The 23,895-nt window shown below is 41.3% G+C and overlaps 1 protein-coding gene across 1 annotated transcript; it reads right to left on the reverse strand.

Moving 5' to 3' along the window:
* Positions 1 to 278: 278 nt before the first annotated feature.
* Positions 279 to 23,895, reverse strand: LOC110979699 (uncharacterized). Its single transcript, XM_087139366.1, has 13 exons — positions 23,683 to 23,895; positions 20,284 to 20,484; positions 18,903 to 19,083; positions 17,837 to 17,951; positions 14,581 to 14,796; positions 11,756 to 11,951; positions 10,993 to 11,152; positions 9,746 to 9,966; positions 8,309 to 8,445; positions 7,486 to 7,683; positions 6,323 to 6,969; positions 5,615 to 5,732; positions 279 to 4,291 (listed from the first exon to the last, which is right to left on the reverse strand). The coding sequence occupies exons 2-13, from the start codon at positions 20,420 to 20,422 to the stop codon at positions 3,881 to 3,883; spliced, it is 2,739 nt and encodes a 912-aa protein (XP_086995492.1). The 5' UTR covers positions 20,423 to 20,484; positions 23,683 to 23,895; the 3' UTR covers positions 279 to 3,880.

Consider the following 23,895-nt stretch of genomic DNA (forward strand, 5'->3'; position numbering starts at 1 on the left):
AATTTTTGATGGGTAAAAAGTTGTTTTATATAAGGGACATACAGTCGAAATTTCAACCCAGAAAAGTGAATTTGGTTTAAATTGGAGTGATTTGAAATTTTGTGTGTCAAGTTGTGTGGGAGTTTTGTACACGAGAACACAGGAAATACCCCACAAGTACATTGTATAGCCGTGTACGGGTGGGTATACATACAGTGCATGCATCACCTGATCACTGCCAGTGCACTGAAGTTTCTTATGTACAAATAAAATAGTATGATATCCACTCAGCCAAAATGTATCAGATTTCATTTTTATTTTCAGTGATACCCTCGTTCAATTACTATTGAACAATTTGTGGCAATACACAAACTTGATGTACTAACTATATACCCTACAATAGTCATCTACTGTAAGACAAAACATAACACTATTATAAGGACAATAGAAATACAGAAAAAATATTGCCCTGAAAAGTTTGAAAGCATATGTGTTTGGAAAGGTCTAAAAAATCACAGAAATACATGTATTTAGTTCATTCACAAATGTTAGATGTCGTACAACTTAATTCAATACATCCTACTTACGACAGAAATATGGAAAAAGAGGCTTTTTGAACACACAGTGCTGAAAGGCATATGCAGCAGGCATTTCATTCTAAACTGACATGAACATATTCTTTTTAAAGTGGATGCATTGTGTAACACATCACAGTCAACATTCTGATGGGGGGGCGGCATATAAACTAAGAACTGTGCCCCAATTAATAAGTCAGCAATAAGATTTACTAGTATGAGTTGCTTACAATGGCAGTGTCAGCTAAAACGTCAGTTGTGGCACGTTGGTTATAGTGCTATCAAGGAGTGTGCTGAAAAACTGGTCTGAAAAATTTCCTGAAGTTAATTGAACACTCTACTGACCATATGCAGTGGTCACTACTGAAAGTCATCAAGGCGAAACTTCAACTGATATTGCACTCATTCGCTGTATTTTAAAAAATTAAATAGGCACATGCGCTATAGAAATCTTGTTTCACATCATTATTATAAAAGCTCAGACAAGAATTTGATCTACCTCAAGTTTAAAGCTAGTTCTAAATAATGATGTTCTGCATATATACTTCTTGGGGAAAGTGTGACCAGAGAATAGAAAATATTTAAAAAAATGAAAATATGAATGAAAAATCACACCTTCAAAATATCTTTAGAAACTCCACTACAAAACACAAGTATATACATGTTTACCTGACATTTCTGATATATAAAGACAATTCATTCACCACATGCATCTAAAAATATCATTATTTAAAAATCTTTACACAAAATATATTGTTTTTGAAGATATAATGGTGTTCTTCTTCATTAAGAGTTCAATGCATAAAGATTAATGTGGCTTACCTATAGCCAAAGGAATTGATATATGCTGGTTTGTATTTGTGACAATGACATGAAACATTCATAGCCAATATTCTGTAGAATGGGCACAAATATTTTTTTCACCTGAGGTTTGAGGAATGGCAGAAATGGTGCCATATTGTCCCCTTCAAGAGTAGTCTATTTTATCACTCCAAGATAAAATGCAACCCTCTTAATAGACACACAGCTCGACAATTCTCTCGCTTAATCAGCCGTTTGTTGCCATGGTGTAGTTAGCATGTTGTTTAAAGTGCAGGCACCTGGCCACCTGCATTTCTGCTTGCTGGAGGAAGGCCAAGGAGGTTCACAGCTGTAGCATTATTTTATGTAACTGCATGCAGGAAGAAAATTATACAATTGTCATAATTCAGCGATCGGCTGAATTACAGCATAGTCCAAAGTCTCCGCCTCCCCTTCCGACTACCAACCACAATCCAGAAATTGGCTGGGAGCAACGGGCAGTGCCTCAATGCAAACTATAAATGATAGCTGTATTTTTAAAACTTGCTTTATGTCAAACTTTGAACTTGGATGTTAACTTTTAATTTAATGTGTTTAATCTTGAGAAGGGTATGCCAAGCACCTTCTTGTTCTGGTGGGGCTTATTTAACCGCATTTGCGAACGGTGGAAAAACTGCATGCTTTTGAATGTTATATTAAGTACTTCAGGCATGTGACAAGATGGATTGTAAACATTTTGGCTATTTTGGCCCAATTGTTCTGGTGGGGCTAGTGATCAGAGTTCAATGGATGCCAAGCTTGTCAAGCATTTTGGCAAGCGTGCCCTGTGTTTTTTTGGCAAGCATGTACATCTTTTTTTCGGTAAGATGCCCAAGTGCTGGTAACGGCGATAAGTACAAAGGAAACTAAAACAGTGGCTAGGAAATATATACCAAAAAGTCAAACCTTCGTCTCCGGGACTGTTTTGTGTGTTGTCTGAGAATAATACGTAATCAAACTCACTCAATTGGGGTATCCTCAGCAGGGCTGACATAAAAGGAGATAAAATGTCCACAAAATAATCACCTGAGGTTTTGAGGGCCCACGGCAACGTACGGTAGGGCCAACAGCATACATTTGTGTTGGCCTAAAAACACCCTTAAAATATTTTGTTATCGTTTTATTGACTTTTGTATGTAGAAACGTAGAAACACCTTTACAGTAAACTCTGGAAACTGATCGAGTCCGGACATCTTGATAACCCTGATGAAAATCCCTGAAATCAAGAAAAATCCTAACATATCTCACCCTGATCCCATTACTGAATCTGCACTGGCATGCATTGAAATATATACACATGCATCACAGTTATCAGCATTTGAACCTAAAAGAGCCAGGTTATTTTGGACCATCTCGTAGCTGGGGGCGGGGGGAGTGGATTTTGCCCCCCTGAACAACTCAGCCGTCCCCTGAATGTGAAGTTTGAACTCAATCCGATGCATAGTTTTGCCAGTGTTGTAGTCGAGACCACTTAAGACCTTCACAAGACCACAGGAGACCAACACAAGACCTCCAGTCTGAATTCAAGTCACAAGCGATTCAAATCAACTGCAACAAAAGTAGTCACCCAGTTACCTGTGACTTGTCTTGTGCATGATCTTGTGCATGGTCTTGTGCATGGTCTTGCGCATGGTCTTGTGCATGGTCTTGTGCATGGTCTTGTGCATGGTCTTGTGCATGGTCTTGTGCATGGTCTTGTGCATGGTCTTGTGCATGGTCTTGTGCATGGTCTTGCGCATGGTCTTGTGCATGGTCTTGTGCATGGTCTTGTGCATGGTCTTGCGCATGGTCTTGCGCATGGTCTTGTGCATGGTCTTGTGCATGGTCTTGTGCATGGTCTTGTGCATGGTCTTGTGCATGGTCTTGTGCATGGTCTTGTGTCTGGTCTTGTGATGTTCTCGACTCCAACACTGGGTTTTGCTGTTACGGTCATTGGAAGTTCCAAGCCACACGTGTGCCAGCGAGCGTGCATTAAACATGGCAGTGGAAAAAGTATACATTGTGGGCTGATCTCTCTTGGCAAAATGGACGCTGCACAAGAACAGCATTTTTGATTTTCACAAAATCTGTGTCCAAGAGTTACTCAAAAAATCCTAACAGCTCGGCTCACGAAAAGAAAAAAAGCACAGCAGCGACATCGGAATAAAAAGTCATGGGGGATCCACCAGGGTCCGTAAGGGTCAGGGCACTTTTCTTAGTAAATTACATCACAGCACTTATGATTACAATAATCCAGAATAAAGTACATCAATACATGTACTTAACAGGGGACATTTGGAAAATATTTCATTCAATATATCTTAACAAGTAGCATTGCCACTGTAAACATTCACTGGAAGATGCTTCCACAGCTTTAAAATATCAGTCTATGAAAGGTGAGTTTTAAGTCACTCGACTGATGGGTCTTACCGGTAAATTTGAGTTTCTTTGTGTTCTAACAAAAAATTTAATTAACTGCAACATGGTAGGGGTCAAAGGTTAATGTCTCAAACTAGGGCACAAGATCTACTGCCCTTGTGTTTTCTAGCCTCACTTAGTCTGACTATGTCGGAGTGGCTGCAGTCTTCTTTTGCATTGCCGGTATAAGAACCAGTCCTGACTAGTTCCACGCTGGTTCCACCCGGCTGATGTGCAGTGGTGCTGCCTGGCTGAGATCCGGTCAAGAGCGGTTCTTCAGTGCAACTTTCAGGCTGCTTTGAACTGGTTGAGACGGGTTCTTCAGTGCAGCTTTCAGGCTGCTTTGAACTGGTAACAGCCAGTTCTGTCTGGCTAGGGGCTTCTTCGACAGGATCTGGCTGAGCTTGTACAGGGGACTGCGAGTGCTCCACCACCTTCATGTCATTTAATGTTTGTGCATCTGCCGTCTCCTCCTCATCTAGCGTTAACGACAGTAAGTACTGAGAAGCGAAATACAAACGGAAAGAAATTTGGACTCCAAGCAACTCTTCAAGAAATTGTCCACAAATCTCCGAGTGCTCAATCATTTTGGCAGTTTACTGGAGATGACATACGAAGCTTGACATTGTTGGATTGATCTGATTGGAAGCCACAGATAATTTTTCTGAAGCTCTGTACTTCCCTTTACATTCTTTTACATTCCTATTTGGTTAAAAGAACTGAAAATGCACCTTTTTAAACGCATAAAATTATCCGTCGTTTCCTGGACAACTGAGGGCGCTGTTACTGGGAAGTCATTTTGGGAAGGCACATGGTTCAGTGCATAGGTGTTTCTCTTCAAATTGTGAGCCTAGAATTTACTTAATGAAAATATTTCTGACTGAGGGATGGATGCCTGCTTATTGCTACGCACATGAACAACAATATTTCAGCAAAAAAGAGAGCTCCCGAAAAATCCACAAAAAGGCAGGACTTCATTGTGTACAAATCGGTGTAACACTGAGGCTTTCTTCTTGAGATTACATCACAGTTTTGCTCATGAATATTGAAATACTCATTACCTTAGAAACCAAAAAGGCAGTAAAATACCTGTTTGACAGTGTGAAACTTAAGTTGAAAATTAGGCCAGCTGAGACGCTAAGGTGCAATTGGGAGGTTTGTAAGGAAACAAATTGATTGCGGTTCCCCCAACCCTAAACTGTTCATTTTCAACTTACTGGGCTTACTTCACATATCAATATGAAGGCTACAAGTTTCCACACATCCTTTACAGGTCAATATTTCAAAATCTTAGTTTGCCATGAGTCCCAATGTAGCAATTTATGACGTATATTCACCCTAGCCTCCAAGGCCCCTTTTGCTAGGGACCCTCCTCAGTCCTCCAAAATTCTCCAATTTTTTTTTTGGGGGGGGGGAAGTCGGATTCTCCCTCAATCCTTCGAAATCCTCCAAAATTTCTTGAAAATGTTCTTTGGAGGTGTGCCTACTGCCTCAATCCTTCAAAATCCTCTGGCTATTCCTGTCATTTTGTTGAGGCAGTGCCAAGGGCATTCTTGAGCAGTGCGGTTGATTCAAAAGGAATATTGGGCTGATTAATGCATGACTAAGCAAGAACAACACAAGGTCTAACCCACGACCCACACGCATCGCATCCTTTGCAATCAACGATGCACTTGTGCAATTCACCCTCAATCCTTCAAAATCCTCTTAACCGGCCAAAGGATTTTGGAGGATTGAGGAGGGTTAGGGTTAACGTCACATATAAAACCCAATCTTTCATTGGTTTTTATTGCTCTCAAAAATTTATAAATCGAAGAACTCACCTCTCCAACAGAATCAGTGTCTGTAGTGAACGCGTGGTCGACTTGGTATTGGACTTTGTTGACGTTCAACAGGGTCGGCGATGCCTTCACTTCCTCTGACGATGGCAGGGAAGAGGTCCTGTGTCAAGGAATCAAGTTTGCATGTGTTAGCATCATACAAGAAGCGTTCATATAAATTTTATTGAAACCAAAAGAGTTGCACTCAAGCTGCCCTGTTTTAGAACACTACCATGACGACATGCTCTCAATTACCCTGCAATTTCAGCCGGGAAAATCCCTTCAACAGTTTGACCTTTCAACCTGGGAACCTTTCAATGTGATTAACTTTGTAAATGGCTTCCTCTGATATGCAAGCGTAATACGCTTGCATATCAGAGGAAGCCATTTACAAATGTGCAGTTTCCTGGATTACAATTTAGTCATTCAAACAGGTGTCTGGTTATATAGAGGAGACGCCATTCTTGCAGGGCCATCACACACATGCGGGGATCTTAACCTGAGCACACGTATGTGCATTTTGGCAAGTCACAACACCCCATTGGTCCGACAGCAATATACCATTTGCGTAGCAACTTCATGTGAACTGGATGGGGCTACGGTGATGGCTTCTAATTCTGGTCGCTGGAATAGTTTTTTAAGATGATCCCTGAGCATCATTGGTAAATCATGCAATAGTTCGCTATGGACCAGCTTTAATAATCATGCTACCTTTGTGTTTGTATTTCCTGTAGTATCTGACAGGCTGCTTCTTGGAGGGCCAACTCGGTAGGCAGGGAAATGTTATTGGTGTGCTTCTCCAGCACATACATGTCCCTGTCAGTCTTCAGAATTGTGCAAAGTTCCGGCCACAGCTTGTCTGAGGCGTTGACACCAGACGGCACCAGGTGGAAGTATGTCGGCTGCTGCGGCAGCACGTGCAGGTGCACGGGGAACAGGATGCGCCCGCGGGACAGGCGCTGGCGTGAGAGGATGATATTGAACTCCTCGCACTTCTCTGAGCAGTGGGTGTAGTGGGGAGACAGGAAGGCCACCACGTGCTTGGCCTGGTCCATCAGCGCCAGTCGCTCGTGGTCCGAGGTAGCTTTCATTTTGACCATGATGCCTTTGACTCTCATGAGCAATTTTGCGAGGTGCTGAGCGTACTTCTCGTCTTCCTCGGCGAAGCTGAAAGCCACGTCACACTTGCTAGCCTCATCTTCACCTTCAGACTTTTCCGGGCGTGCAGGCACCGATTTAGGGAGGGCTGTCACAAAGCGCCCTGTCTTTGGAAGCAGCGCATCCTTAGTGCCATATTGCTTCTTGAATTGAACATATCTGTGGCTCTCAGTGACTACGTCTGCATCAGCTGCTAAATTCTGGAATGAAGAAAACGTCCATACACTTTACTTCGGATCATTAACAAAATGCCAGTGTAAATATAACATCTAACCTTCTGAAACGAAACTGACTCATGAATGCACATTTGGAACTTTCAATTTAAATTAAACATCTTAATACCTTTCTCTTCCTAAGATTAGGCCACAAATATGATGCCCAACAAAAGACTTCAAGTATCCACATTTCTTGTCACTTTATCTTTGCGCCAAAAAATGTCCGTCTTTCTGTCGTTCTTGTTTCGTTCAGTAAAACAGCAATAACCTATTGGATGCGATTCCGGGCACAGTAGACACGCTTACATCATTAATTTCTCCCCATGTTCTTTCCTCCTCAATTCAACATCGGCACTGAAAACAATCTGAACGTTGCCATCCTCTTGTTGAGTGACAGAGATGTCAAATAATTTCCCGCTGACTCTAATGATCATTATTCCATGTCATGAGTTGTGACTCAAACTGATTTTTAACTGGAAAAAATAGGCTTTTTAAACATACCTTATCCTGTCTAAAGAGTTCCTTTCCGTTGTCTGGGACGTCTTTGTCGGCGAGCCAATCGACAACGGCCGTGCATGTGGCGTCCACTGCTGCCTGAAACCTTCCTCCTTTGGCGTTCACCATCTTGACCTTGGTGAACTCTGCAGCGACCCCATAGATGTCCTCGATGCACACAGGGACAAGCTTGAGAGATGACGACTGAACGGAAAAAAATGCACAGCAGAATTGAGGTAGATAGTTAATCCACGGAAAGGCTAGCTGATATTTCAAAGATCTATAACCCTGACAAATCTCAGGCAAGTCACTTAAACTTGCACTAGTTGGGCCAGTTCTGTTTTAAACTATCAATCTGGGGTTCGGGAAGTTAATTTGAAACAGCATGAATACTGCACAATGTCGTTTAGATGTGAAAAGCAAGTTTCAAACCTAAAGGTACATTCAATCATTTAACGTTATCCAAAAAGTGACTACCAAGTTTACTGTTGAAAAGCACATTCGGTTTAAAGATGATTCTGGGACTAAACTCCCTGTGAAAGATTTCTTTCTGGCAAAAGCTGTCATTTGAACAAAAACAATGACAGTCGGCCAATTCCAATGATGCATAGATCTATTTGGAAAATTGCCATGAGAAGCGTATGCAAGCCTTAACATGACATGCACGCACAGTTACTGTAATTTGTCGGTTCAGGGCGTGACATACGACCAAGGACCACCGTACAGTGCAATGACACAAGATCATCGCTACTGAAATGCACGCATCCTTTCCAGTGATGCTAACGAGAGACGGGACTTCTCACAAACTTATGATATACTTCAGGCTTACCTGTGAGCAGTGCTTGGCCAATGCCAGGTTGTACTCTTCCTGGCACACAGCGGAGGAGAGATACTTGTTGGAGATAAGGGCGAGCATGACCCTGGTGCCATCAATGGAGTGGTACAACGTGCGCTGCCATGCGCTACCTGGCAATGGAAAAACAACAGCAAAGCCATTGAAGAAATCTTACGAGAATAAACCTTAGTAGCAAGGAAGTATTTTGTTCATGTTCCCTGCATCTATCTTATAGAGGCTTTGCATGGCAGCCATCTTACAGGACAGTTCTTTTGTTCACTAGGATATGCACAACGGAGGTTTCCCTGTGGAACAAAAGAACTGCCTTACAAGATGGCTACCACGCAAAGCCCCCATTCTGTGTCATCAGTCACATGGGGGTGGTAACAGACTATTTGGAATTCCGTGCCCAAATTTTCACTTTTATTTTTGCTATTTTGCCCTTCCTGCAGCCACCTTTTCTCCCCTTCGCCTTAAAGAGCAACTCAAAGGAAAACATGTTTTCCCTGATTTTGTCTGTTCAAATAAATATAAATCAAACGCAGTGACATTTGTCGTCAGAGCTCAACTACAACAAGCTAAAGAGGGCTCTTTTTCTGTTCATGCCATGATGCCAATTCTGAATGTAGATTGCGTCATTCTGGGAAAACGGAGTAAAAGAGGTGAACCCTCACCCTTTACTCGTAGCGGATAAACCCTTGCACATGCCAAACAAGGGCTACAAACAATGGCTACATGCAACGCTTGGCATGCATAAGGGTTTATCCACTACGAACACAGGGCAACAGTTCACGTCGTTTTTTTCTGTTTTCTCAGAATGACGCAAACTACATTCAGAATTGGCACCATGGTGTGAACAGAAAAAAGCCCCTTTTAGCTTGTTTGAGATTTGGATGCTTCCATATTTATTTCAACAGATAAAATCAGAGAAAGCATGTTTTCCTTTAAGTTGCTCTTTAAAATGACCTAACAACAGTTTACTAGGGTCGTTCGCACTTCAACTTCACTGCACATGCACTACGTACGTCACAAACCAACCACTAGTGAACTAGTGGTTCTTGACCAAACTAGTGCTACACTGTGTGTTTAAGCCTAATAACCCAACGGATAGCATGCTGACTTATCAAAATCCATCATAATTTATATCAGTTTGCTAAAGATCTTTGGTACCAGAATACTTGAGCTCAAGAAAACCTCATCTTGCTCAGCACTAAGTATACAGTAGTTATGAAGTTAAACACGTGAAAGTAAAAACACAAAATTGAAATTAACATGAGATGAGATTTGACGGTTTACATGATGAAGGAAATGAAGTTTTTGGATAGTGGGGTTCTTAAAGACACAACTAGTGGAGTAAACTATCATAAAAGTGTTTCAGCTCCAACAGAAGAGGTTGCTGCTACTGATATGCTGTTGTTTTAATAATCATACCTGTTTTTAGCTCCTGTATGTCGAAGAAAAGCCGCAGGTCAGGGTTGAGACGTTTCAGCGTCGCCACGATGTGGTTGGCCCTCTCTGAGTCAGCGTGAGAGTAAGAGACAAAGACGTCATACTGGAGGGAGGGATCCATCTGGGGCTCAGCCCTCAAGGTGACGCTCAAGGAGATGACAACCTGGTGACAGGCCTCTCCGATCCGCTCGGTGACACTCGATCTGTGAAGGCCATCGCAAAACTTAAAGTTGAGCATTACTCACCAAAAACGCTACTTTGTGATGTACTAGACTTGATTCGCTGGTCGGGGACTTGCACTGCGAGAGCCAGTGGGCATACACGTGATGCATTCACTCGGAAAACACATTCAATTTTCATCAGAATTTGCACAATTTCTCCTTGGAATACAGTCACGTCACAACAGTCTATCACACTGTCAGTATAATTGGTCTTTGCCCTTATAGTCTTTGGCATTTTGATGCCGTCAAAGCTCAAAACCCAAGCGCAAATAGTCAATGCAATGAAAATTCTCCACAAGACTGAAGACTGGCTGCCAAGCGAGCCAACCCTAATCCCACTTAGCCGAGGAATAAACAAACTAATCGTTCTCAATCCGGTGATGTCAATGTGTTATCTTTTTCACAGAAGGTTAAAACAGAAAAATGATAAAGCTACTCAACTAAAAGAACTCCATGCATTGTGCTTAGTAGAACGACAAATATTCTCAGAAGGATGCATTTTCCGGAAGTCGTTTTTCTCCTTCAAGAATCAACAATTCAAGCGAATAGTCAATACATTGAGGAGTACACGCTCTGTATGTGACAGAGGGTACTTTGTAACCTGGCCACAATGTCCCCTGGAGACAGCATACATGTAGTTGTTTGCAGAGGGTTTATTGGGTATAAGTTGAGTTCTTCTGGTTTGTAAGTCGGACCTCTGTCTTTGCCACTAATGATGGAGAAATAATGTTCAAGGTGCATTCAAAGAAATTAATTGCAGCTACCCGGTAACCCTAACCCCCTAGGGACCATTGAAATCCTGCATAACCTTGTTGGGTTCACTAGGGACCACTGAAATCCTGCATAACCTTGTTGGGTTGACTAGGGACCACTGAAATCCTGCATAACCTTGTTGGGTTGACTAGGGACCACTGAAATCCTGCATAACCTTGTTGGGTTGACTAGGGACCACTGAAATCCTGCATAACCTTGTTGGGTCCAGCATGGTTCAGGTTAAAGGTCTTTTACCTGCAATCTACATACTGCACTTGTGTCATGTACGTAGGCAGGGGGCTCTCCTCGACGTAGAATGGCGCCAGCATATTCCTCATAGCTTTGCGGGAGCAGCACATGGCGATGTTGTACTGCTCTATGCAGGCCGTGCACTGTAGGTAGTTAGGCGTCAAGACTGTATAGGAAAATTACACAAAAATTGAAAATGACAAATTAAGATGGGCCTTAGAACAAATCAATCTACAAGGGTCACAGGTCACATAAACTCTGAATTCTTTTAACCGTTGCTGGTTGTGAGCGTCAAATCAGAACAAACGTTTAGCATCTAAATATCTCTATATGAGTAGTCATTGGGGTGAGATAATTGTTGAAAAACTATGACCGATTTGTAAATTTTTTGCCAACAAAATTGTTTCAAACTGTCGGTGAGCTTTCACATTCTATACTTTAAATGGCCTAGAATTTTTTCATACTTGGTTTATGATGACCGATTAAACTTCTTCTGAGTGATTTACTGGATGAGATTGATCATTTGTCCTTTTATTAAAGGGAAAGATGCAGGCCCTACATTTTGTTCAAACAGGCATTTGACGCCCGCGCACCCATGCGAGATAAACAAATTGTCACATGTGCATTTTTGTAAACTTGCATATTACGTGCATCTAAACATTCCTATTACTGGGTGAGGCAAAACCACAAATTTGATCTTTTTCATGTTTGCGGACAACGTTTCCTTTCATTTTCTTTCTTTTTTTTGAGAAAACCTGTCGTTTCTTACCTGTGATGACCCTAGCACTGTGCATCATGACATCATACATGTCTTCCTGCCACACCGAGTCCATGTTCATCATTTGGCGGCTGTCAAAGATGCGGATGTCCGACTTGTTGGAGTGCAGTTTGTCGGTGATGAGGTCAACGACCTTTGTGTCATGCTGGCTGAAGGACAGGTAGACGTCAAAATCTATGGTGACTTCCTATGGTTTGCAGGGCACCAGGCAAATACACACACAGAACCCAAACAAAAACAAAAATGTCAAATTAACCTTTCAAAAAAAAATATCTGTACACTTCAGATAAACTTATTTCTAAAACTTAAATCTTTATAAAAACACAACCAACAAAATGCGAGAAAGTTATCTAACAAAAGAAAAGAGCTGTAAGTACACTGTCAATGATAGCGATGTTTAAAAACATGCAAACTCTTCAAGACAATCAATGGTTATAAACCTAACAGGTGATTTCTAAGGCTTATGTTCTGAGGTCAGAGGTCAGGGACACATTTTCGCTTAAGTTCAGCATTTTAATAAATGTCGATCAATTTCAACTTTTCAGGGCAGTGACACAATTATTACTTCAAGGAAGGGACAACCAGAAAAGGGGGTGTAATGAATAACAAAGTTCTTTATTGTGGCAAGCTGGTTACTGTTATATATCTATATACATAATTCTCTCTCTAAATTGCTAGGGCAAGAAAAACTCTGATATACATGTATCCTTAACATAAACAGCTCAATTAAAAACATTTTCATTTATTCATCGTAAGATGCAATTTATATTACATTATTCATGATTAGCCTCTCAAAACTAAATGATCAAAAAATGGATGGTGAAATGTCTGAATTTTAAAATCTGAAAAATAAAAAATAATTGACTTCCCCTCCCCCCCAAAAAAACCAATTCCTCTTCTGAGGATTTCTCTTCAAAATTTTCACTCAATATTTCCTGTCAATATACCCATGTATGCTTCCTTTCTTTTCTTTAAGACTGGTCTAAAAATATACATGTAAATCAATATTTTCAAAGCTTGTAAAAATATATAATCCAGTAAACAATTCAAGAGGCGTCTTTGTGATGGAAAAGACTTACAAATGCGTACTGACTCATTGTTTATGATATGAATTCTGCGTTACAAGTTACTCTTCCAGGGCTGTTGACGGAAGTACAACTGGAAATGACTGGTAGATGATTAATATTGAAGCAGGACTGCTCCTTTAAGGCAGCATACCGACTTTCAATTCGAACTTTGAGCAACTTCTATTATCCTTTCAGGTAAAAGTTTACTATCCTCCATCCAAAAGCTATGTGCATGCAAAGAACCATCTTGGAAAACTCAACTTTTCTAAAGTAGCTTGATTTTATAAAATTTCTCATACATTTCATAGTTACAGGTCAACTCGCTCCCTGGCCAACTCGCCCCCTTACTGACTCGCCCCCTGGCCAACTCGCCCCCTTACTGACTCGCTCCCTGGCCAACTCGCCCCCTGACCGACTCACGCCTTACCATCCCGCCCCCTAGCCTGAATGTAAAGCACGCTGAGCTTATTAGAATTCATTGTCTGGGCACATCATTACCTCCACCTACTTGTGTTTAAATTGTTCTGTGCAACTGATTTTGAGTAAATCTCACTTTAAATGTAATTTAAATGAAATGCTCTTTGCTCTCAACTTAACCCTAACACTCCTCAGTCCTCCAACAGTTGAAGGATTGAGGAGTGTTAGGGTTAAGCTGTGTTCGTCTTGTTTATTATAACCAAGTTACGACCATCATTATTTTCATAATAATTAATGATTATTATCCCGCCTTCTGCAAGGACACATAGAAATGTAATTAATGGTCCAAACCAGCGGGCTTTCCGCTGAGGGGGCGACTTGGTTAGGACGCGAGTTTGTCAGGGGGCGAGTTCGCGAAGGGGCAACTTGGCTGGGGCGCGACTCATCTGGGGGGAAAGTTGGCAAAGGGGTGAGATGGTAAGGGGCGAGATTATCAGGGGGCGAGTTGGCAAGGGGGCGAGTCGGCCAGGGGGCGAGTTGACCTGATTCCCTACATGTACATGTACTGTATTCCTTGTTTGAATTGCTATGTTCAAATGAAAGCATGGCTACATTTGCAAAATGGAAACTCTTCCAGTTCATTCCAGGTAGGTCTGGATTTTTAAAATTCTCAGCTTTATTAGTGGCCGCAGGTTGCAAGTGCAGCCTCTCTGTCAACCGACCGTGTCATGAGGGTTCTTCCACTTTCTGACTTAACATACAGTTGGATGCTAAGGTCTTATGAAGGAATCCATCAAGTGGAAACAAGCCTGCCAGTGCTGCCTCTCTTTCAATGCAACTGTGAAGAAGGCTCTTTTGCTCTCTGACCGAGGTCGGTTGCCTAGGTCTTATACAGGAATTATGTGAATGAAAAAAGCTTGCCAGTTCAGGTTCTCTTCGTACCCCACTATGTAATGAATTAAGGTTCTTTCAGTTTGTTAAGTAACAAATTATGGGGTCAGTTGCTGAGCTCTTATGAAGCAAACCATGCAAGTTCAAAAAAAAAAAGCTTGCCAGTTCAGCCTCTCCTTGAACCTTGATGTGTAATGAATTAAGGTTCTTGATGTGTAATGAATTAAGGTTCTTTTAGTATGTTACTAAACTAATGTTGTGAGGGAATCCATTCAAGTTGGAAAAAAATTTGCCAGTCCAGCCTCTCTTTCATGTCAACCATGCAAAAAACCCATGATGTTATTAGTTGAAGCCTGAATTGGCTTGTTCAGGCAGGACTGATGCACTGCCCTGTTCCTGTGGACTCTCAGAATCCTGAGAACAAGCAACGTTCTGCTGTACCTTGGGGGTCAAGTCCTTCATCATGTAGCACTCCTTCAGGTCCTCAAAGCTCTTGAAAACTCTGGAATAGTCCCTCTCGGCGGCCTTTGCCATGGCCTCATCGTCCTTGCCTTGGCAGAACAGGACAATCTTCAGCATGCGCAGGGGCAAGCCGGCCTTCATCCAGTTGACAGCAGCCTCCACCATCCCCTTCAACATGACCACCTGGTCAAAGCCCTTCACAGCAAAATATCAGAAGTAATTAGATTCAGGCCAAAGAATTAGGCCTAAAAGTTGCATTTCTGGTAACAATGCTCCAATAAATGTACACAGGTATGTACATACATACATTTCAATATCCGTATTCTCCACCCAAATTTTCAATTCATGTAAAATTCTTCAGTGCAAAAAATTCCTTACTGAAAATTTATTGTTTCAAACATGAATCTTGACAAGAGAATTGGTTGAAATTGAAATATATTGGCCCCAAAAGAACTAATTTTAAAAACACCAGTTGAACAAGTGCAGCCTGCTTCAACAGAATACTTCTTTTATGCTCAGAAAAGAGAATTTTTTTGAAGTAAAAAGTACAATTTTAAGTACCTTTTAACACTGAGCCAATGATTAATGCAAGTCAGCTTTGATTTATAGACACTCCCCCCCCCACCAAAAAAATTTTGTTTTAGATATTGGTCATCTGAGGCAAACTAACACACCCACCCACGCTGGTCAACAGACACTGCATGAAGTGTGGACATTCCTTTGTTCTCATTAAGGTAACTCAGGGAAAATTCTCCTTTTTCTCCCACTGGGATGACTTCTTTGGGCTGGGGTTTTGATCATGATTTCCTGGACTCTTAATCTTCATTTTGCCACAAATAACCTCGACCCCAAAATGCCTCTGAAACTGTTTTGAAGAGAGGGGAAAACAGTGCGAGGACATGTGCGAGTCCACACAATGCCATCGCACCCTCCATTATGAGAGCTTCTTTTGTGCAGAGGTCCACACTATGTACACGTACATGTTTACCATGCCTGCACATCCCTTCCTACACACCTACACACACACAGTTGACTTTGCAGCTCTCCACGTATCCTGGTGCATGCATGTATGACACATCGGCAGTGGACTAGACAGTGGCGGTGAAATAATGCGTTGGCACATCACACCACAGCCATTACCGATTACCGTGACCTACACGTACGAGTGGCTAAACCTTGTATGGCGTAGTGCCAGTGATGTCCCTAAAAACTGTGCTGTTATGTGGGATGTTGAAGCTTAGGTGTGTTTTTCGACACACAAATACTTTCATGGTACGATACTGAATCAACTTAGCCAATTGGCTGAAAAAAAAAAAGTTGACGCCAATACTGGATCTCGTCTCAGTCCTGGCCGACAATGTTTTTTTGTCAAGATTGCATTGCTGAATCGAGCGAGCAGTTGGCAGAGATAAGGAGACACAAACACTGGCCATTTTCAGCGGCTTGCTAAACCCAGCAGAATCCACTATCAAGACTCGAGTGTCTGAAAGGGGCTGCCTACACATGTACGTAGAGCATGACCAGAAGGAATTTAACAGGAAGCTAATCTTGACCTTGGCACTGAGGAAATGGTATGAGTGAACACCATAGATGTGCATGCCAGCCAACCTAAACCCGTATAGCGGTATATGGGCATCGTTGGCGGCATTATAAATTCAGAATTGTCAGTCATTGCACAGTCACTGAAAAGTGACTTGCTGTTTTCACATTCACGTCAATGCACTCGCATGGAGTAAAAGAGAAACTCAACATAAAAAAGTCTGAAAAAAGTCATTATTCACACTCTGATTGGATCATGATATACGCATTCAATGATGAAGAAAGGTACACATGTATTTCCAGGTTTACATGTATGCTTGCTGGTTCAATTTTTTTGGGGGGGGGGCTTGCTGGTTCAAATTTTTTTTATGGGGGTTAAATTGTTCAGCACACACCAAAATACATATCATCCATAATGACTGAAGCCAATATTCAAAAAGGAAATATTCATCTGTGAAAACATTCATTGAAAGCTTCAGGCCACTGGATATGAGTAGTTTAAAAACCACAGTGTCGGGTGGAATTTAGGAAGGAAGCTCTTCATGCCAACGATCAGAGTTAGCGGTTCCCTAACTGTGGGAAAAAATGCTGAACAAGCACCCCGCACTAGACCACCACAAGTTCCGTCATAAAAGCTCTTGAAAGGCACGCATACTGGCCCATGCCTGTAGGCAGGACAAACTTTAGCCAGGGAAAGCCCTGCTGTCCACAAGAGTTGCCTTCAATGATCAGAGCTTCAATGATCTTTAAACTTTGCTCTGTTTCACTCCAAAGGTGATTTAAAGGAGCCAGGAAAAAGAAATGTTTTTATAAATGTTACTATTCAATTAACTTGATTTTAAATTTGGTTTTGTAATTTTAATCCACATTTTGATGCTTTTTGGTATTTATGCCAATGTATATTTGCAAATTTATAAGCAGAACTATGATGTCATCCAAGGCACTGAATTTCAATGTTGCACTGATTTGTGCACAGAAAATTTCTAGTTTTTTTTTAACCACTGCTTTCGCAGATTTCATTTTCTTTGTCAATTTATTGCTGTGTATTAGTATATGGCAATAATCCAGCAAAAAATCCTTTTCACAGAAATGTTCCCAGATAGCAAATTTGGGATTCACAATTTGAACATGAAAACATGTAACCTGAACCATGTCTTCCTGGATTTTCATCAAAGCAAAAGCGCCCTCACTTGTCCAGAAATGCTCGGCCAATTTTTAATGTTTGAAAAAGTGCACCCTTCAGTTCATGTAATTCAAAAAAGATGTCAAACAGTCAGAAGAGTACAGAGATACACAAAAAGTGATTCTAAGAAAAATTGATTTCCTGGATCCTTTAAACATTTAGCAATTGAGCTATTTACCTAGAAGTACCTGCACAGTTCAATTCCTAAGAATCTTTTCTGAGTTCATTTCAGGGCCATTTTAACAATTTTAATTCTGATGCAAATTTAAATCTTCACGATAAAATCCTGAATTCTGCATTTATTGCAGCGCTTAAGCAGCTGGCCAGTACGTAAATTCAACGACAAGTCTGTGACGGTCAGCTCAACTCTCAGAGTCTGTCAGTGAATATTTGTAAATGAAACTTGTCAATCAAAATTTGGGCTCATTTCTCACCATTAAGCTGAAGGGAATGTTCACACAACGCTATGATGCATTCCGTGTTCATTTCAAATCTTGAAAATGAGCATTTTACCTGGTCCCCTGTATTGAGAAGAGGTGTGATAACCGTGCCATCCTTGTTGTTGAGTATGGGCACCAGGCAGCGGAACACGTCACTAACCAACTCCTGGGGGCGCCGGGACCCAAACCTGACGAAACCAAAATGGAAGAGTTTATTAATCAAAAACGATGTTCACTACTTCTTAGCTGGGCAAAAAGTGCTAAAATCCTAAAATTTTGGACAATTAAGAAATTTTGGTTTGATGACAATGTAATGTCACCCGTTACATGCACATCAAAATCGCATTTGCTGGATTCAATATAAAGTTAACCAGAGTCAGTGACTTTCTGTATGGTCATTTTACTTCACTGCATCGACACGGAAGAAAATCCACCAACGTCTTTTCTTCAAAATTCATGCGGTCAAGACTACCACACCGTCTGAAAAGTGCTTTCTTTGATTTGGATGTTCTAAGACAAGTGACAATTGTTGAGCCAAAAATGCTAAAAACCGAATTTCAGTCACTAAAAAATGTATTGAAGCACAGGGGGAAATTTCAAATTTAACAAAATTCAGACTGAGGTTTCGAAACTTTTGATTGTCCTGAAGTTTATTTCCTTTTGCCCCTGACGTCAATCTCAGCTACATTAGCAAGTGGTGTGGGGAACCATATAAAACAGTAATGTTACAGTCACCAGCCAGTGTACGGATGTTCTCAGGTGGTTAGACTATGGACAGAAATAATATTCATAAAGCATACATAACCACCAGAGATGGTTCTGTGTTAATTACGGAAGAAAAACTCCAAAATTATGTTGCTGGTAGCTTCAGTCCTGTGGTAAGAACTGGTCTTCTGTGTTCAAGCTCCATTATTATAGATGTTGAGCTGGTTAGATATGTGAGCGGATCGATGGGTTTTTATCAATTTCAGGTTGACAATTTGATTATCAAACAGGCTGTACAAACAGCACTTAATAATCTATTGTCAGTAGAGACAGTGTGCGATCAACAGTTAGATTGGAAGCTTTCACCACTAACATGTTCCAACCACTTCAGGCTGGGACATGTTCCCTGACCCTTATAAGAAGAACTTCCTCACACTTTGGTTTCGAAGCACAGGAGCCTGTTGTAGGGTTTGTCAGCGGGTAAGGGCCGGGACCACCAACAGCTGTAGAGCTTCCGCAAGTCCTCCTCTTTGTCTCGCGCCAAATGCCGCACATTTATCTCCAGATTTCGCAGTAACGCCCCGATGACGGATGTCGGGGTGGGGGAGTAGTCACCTGAGGATGGGGCACAACGATGGGCAAACACGGGGTTACACATTTTTGCAAGGGAGGGGGGGGCTGGTTCATTCTTCGGCAGAAAAGCGAAGCAAGTTTCACAGCCTCTTCAACATCAACAACGCCAACCTTGCCATCGTTGTGTGGACCTATGAATATACATGTACATAGCGGATCCACAGTAGCAGATCCACATAATGCACAATGTATGAACCTGGTATGGATTATGCCGGGCCCACACACAATCTTTTTCATATCTCTATAAAACAAGTTTAGAGGATTTCTGGGTTGAGGTAGCAAAAGGAAGCGGAATCGTCGAGGAAAACGTCAACCAATTTCAAGCTTAAAGGTGTTCACAGTTCATGAAAAAAAAATGTTTCATTAAGTTTTTAAACTCCATAAGAGAAAAGGAATGTCCACACTAGGAATGAATTCCAAGGCTCAGTTATCTAAAACTTGTGACCATTTGATTTGTTTTGCATTTGAAAAATATTTATTAAGTATTTTGAGAATGCAACAAACTGGTACAAGCTAAATCAAAACAAAATTGGTTTAGAAGTTTTGTGGCTAGAATCAAACACAGAATCATCGTACATGTATACGGAAGACTCACATTTTGGAACCAAAAAGTGTTGGAATGTCGTTTTTTTAAAAACTTCCATCCATTCCATACATGTTCCTAATATCATTGCTCCAGGCCAGAGTTACTGATGAAGGTTCACAGCTCAGAGCATGAATAAAGACTAAAAAAAATCTCACAAAATATGTCTTTCGCTACGCCCTTTTCAATTGTCAAACTAAAAAGCACGCAGTTAAATCTGAGTTGAAGTTATGCCCAAAAGCAAAAAATTCTGTACCATGAAAATGATTAGAATTATGATGAACGGCTTTTCACAAAGGCCATCATCTGACTTGGTCGAATACATGTACGTAAAACCTCAGACCGAACATCTGAGGACATAAAGACTAAGTACTGTGAAACACAAAATGACTTTAGTTGGATACAAGGAGGACTTGGAAGACTTCAAAGGCTGCAAAGATAGTTTTGGATTGATACACATCTTGTGCAAAGTTTAAACATTGTGTGAAACAAAAATGTTGGTGTCCTATAAGTAAAGATTGCCACTATCACGAGTTCACTTATGCACAGAATTCATTAGTGGAATGTCTACACTCGATTCTCCTGAAAAAAAACTTTACCTTGGAAAGCTGAAATGAGAATCACATCCACTTTGTCCTTGTGTTTCAGCTTGGTAATGTCGCCGAGACACAGCTGGATGGAGCACTCGCCATTCTGCGTCAGCACCGTCAAGGAATCCTTGACCAAGAACCCCTCCATCTAAGTACCCCCGTCAGTTGTCTCACCACGGAAAAATGATCAGGAAAATAAGATCTGCAAAGCTGTCCGACAATATCCACGGGAAAAAAAAAGGAAAAATTATTTGAGAAATCCAAAGTACCAGTGGTGGAGATCACACAAAACTCCTGCCTTTAAAATGATTCCTGAGACTATTTATGACAAAGATCTGTCAAGGATAATTGTGTTTCCATGTATAAGGCCTACAAGCATGGCAGGATGTGTGTGTGCCTACGTACACACACACGTAGGTGTTACAGTATATGACACAAAGGATGTTCACTCTACCCAAGTACCACAATGATACGGCCGATTAGAATTTATTAGAGTATGGATGAGTACGGATGAGTGGAACTTAAAATTCTTAATGCAGTGGGCATGGTGCACACGTTAGGTGCCAATCAGCCAAAATGGGTCAACTCGTACCCAGGTTAACTCATACCCCAGTCAACTCGTACCCAAAAATATGCATCCATGTTTTATTTATTTCAGGGTCAGCTCTAGCCACGTTGATATCGTATTTTGGCCAATACATCATTTTTTATATCGATATTATCGATATATCAAATTTATTCATTTCAGTATGTAAGTATGTAAGTATGTGTATGATTACACGCGTAAATTTGTGATAAACTGTTCTAAGGGTACACCCCTACACTGTAATGGTGTGATCCAATTCACTTTGGCCACATGTTCCAGTGTCCGTATTGCGTACATTGCCTACATAGGATGGGGTACACGCTGCCACGCATAGCGATATCAATAGCAAACAGTGCTAGTCTATGTACGTAGGTTTGGTTAGCAAATAATTACCTGTTTTGGAGGATAAAATTTGTGATATTTTTGAGGCAAAGTGTACGCGAATTATTGAGTGCGAGACTGAAACAGGTGACTGAATTCAAATGTCGCCATATAAGCTGCCCAGAGTATAAGCTACAGCCCTGTAGCTTATACTCTGGGCAGCTTATATGTCCCTGGACATTTTTCACTCAATGTGAGAACCAACGTAAGCCGTGGCTTATCGAAAATTACGGTAATGTGACGATGCACTTTCATATTTTCAATAAAGTTTGTTCCTTAGTAGCGACATTTTCGATATATTTTTCAATATCGATGTTTTAGAAATTTCAGTATTTTCAATATTTCTCCAGAATCCAATATTTTCGATATACTGATATTACCAAATGAACTAACATCGGCGATATCAATATCAAACCCATATCGATAATATCAATACCGGTATATCGACGGTGCTTAGTCAACTCGCATCCGAGTTAACTTGTACCCAGGTTGGCTCTACCCAAGTCAACTCATACCCCCCTGGCCCAATCAGCAGAGAATATGTACAGCATGCATTATAATGCTTGCATTTATTAAACGATTTCCTTTTACCAGTCGGAATTTCATAGAAAACTCCCCACCGTGTTTAGGAAGTAGGACACAAATGGCATCTGACAACAGCATCCGTGAACAAAGATGTTCTGCAATTTGCTCGTTAAGTGAAAGTCCCTCTCCAGTCAGTGTCTTTGTCTATTTTTGGCCACCCCATCTTCAAAAAAGAGACAGATCGGCCTGCTCTTTGTTGATGATTAATATAAAAAGAGATGTTTTCCTCGTCGTTCTTTTTCTTTTCTGACCAATGACGGTGGCCTGGGATGGGATATATTTCTGTAATTTGGTCCCTGCACAATAAAAACAAATTATCTTTTCCTTTCGTTTTCCTGTCAGCCACAGGTGAAAGCTGCACTGTGATTGGTCCAATTTACTTCCATTCTAATGACTAATCACAGCTCAGCTTTCATTTGGATGGGGTCAGGAAAACAAAAGGAAAAGATAGGAGCTGTGTTGCGATTGGTCAAGCTATCACACAGCTGACAGTGATTGAGAGTACATGCTGCTGATAACCTGTTGTATGGATGGGCAAAATGCTCAAGAATTTCATCCTTTTAATGAGGATGTACATGTAAGGTGAATAAACATCCCTATCAGACATTTAACTTCACCAAGAAGGCATGTATGAAATTTGGTTGCACAAGAAGCTGTGATGGCAGAATAAGTTGGCACAATCAAAACGGCCAAAATGTGTTTATGGGAGTCTGTACATGGCTGTCTACAAGATTTATGTAATAAACCTTACAGTTCTGGGAGTACACACGACTAACAGTGACTAAGAAATCAAACAAATTATTGTTCAAGTTAATCACAATAATAATAAGCTTGGAGTAATTGCAGCATACCCCGCCACTCGAAAAAACAACCCGACTTGTTACGTGGGTACAAGGGGAAAATCCCTTGAGAAGAGTGTGACACTTTGACCTGTACCTGGCTATGAGGTTGATCATGTGGGGTGATGGCGGGGTATTCTCTGATTTCTGTCATGTCTGTGAAGGTACGAGCTGTCTTATACACAAAGGTATGAGTTGTCCAAGGTGTGACTCGGCAATGAGTGGTACGCGTTGGTACAGTTATGTTGAGTTGATGATTACAAGTTGCCCATGGTACGAGTTGTTGACCTGTTCCCTGTCATGCCTGTAGGCGGACTGTACACTAGGAAAGTGCGCGTGCAACTTATTACTTTAGAAGCAATACTGTGACAAAATGAATTATGCATCGACGGCACGTGTTGGGTGCCCTGACTTCTGACAAAAACGAAGGGCTGCCTTCGTTTTTCAAAATGGCACTGCCTATAGTCAGCATGTAATACTACAGGCCGGGTTTTTCAAGGCACCACACATCGGAAAATTTACGATTTTGGAAAGCTTTAGGGTGCTTGTATGAAAGTCCAGAATCTGAGGAATAAGCCGGTCTAAGTGAAATTGTCAAGTCATTCTCATTTCAGAAGATATTAGGATTCAAATTTTGTGACAATCCTGCAGTTTGGATTCAGGCATTTAAGGCATGCCTTGAAGTAGGGCTGTGGTGGCGACGGATAAGAGACAGATTGTAAAAGAGAGCCACTACAGCCCTATTTGTAGGGCTAGAGGTAGGCTGAGCATCCTAAAGACGGACAGAGTACACTGCTCGAAACGTCGAGTTATTCCCAGTTCTTCTCAGAACCACACATACTCAAGAAAGAGATTGATGCATGGTGTCACCGCAATCGTTTTCCTCATACATGTCATAAGAGTCCAATCATGATGCGAAGAATCATGATTCTTCAGAACTGAATCACTGACATTGTAAAAATTTAAACATATAACCCGTATCAACAGTACATCTTGATTTACTGACACGATACTTACAAAACGCAGTAGAATCAAGCACACATCCTTTTTAACTAAGCTTCCGTCCTCAAGATAATCCCCACTGTTTGTTGTTGCCTGGCGCTGTAGCAAGTTAAGTTGTAATGCACCCTAGGCCCTCGATGGCCTCTACGCAGATCAACCAAAGAGCGACCTCTGCATGTAGCTTGCTCGCCCGGGCTGTTCTTCGATCACCGACCGCGTACGCGCGCG

Source organism: Acanthaster planci, linkage group LG07 (assembly GCF_054643075.1).
Source record: "Acanthaster planci isolate LZ-2023a linkage group LG07, COTS_SCS, whole genome shotgun sequence".
Classification (NCBI taxonomy): domain Eukaryota; kingdom Metazoa; phylum Echinodermata; class Asteroidea; order Valvatida; family Acanthasteridae; genus Acanthaster; species Acanthaster planci.

Bases quoted from the DNA above. Each gene is read 5' to 3' on its own strand.
- LOC110979699 (XM_087139366.1), bottom strand. From the start codon at position 20,422: ATGGAGGGGTTCTTGGTCAAGGATTCCTTGACGGTGCTGACGCAGAAT. The intron at 9,967-10,992 runs GTAAAAGACCTT...TGGCCTTCACAG, and splicing joins GTGCAGTATGTAGATTGCAG to ATCGAGTGTCACCGAGCGGA. The intron at 8,446-9,745 runs GTATGATTATTA...TTCCATTGCCAG, and splicing joins CATACAGGAGCTAAAAACAG to GTAGCGCATGGCAGCGCACG.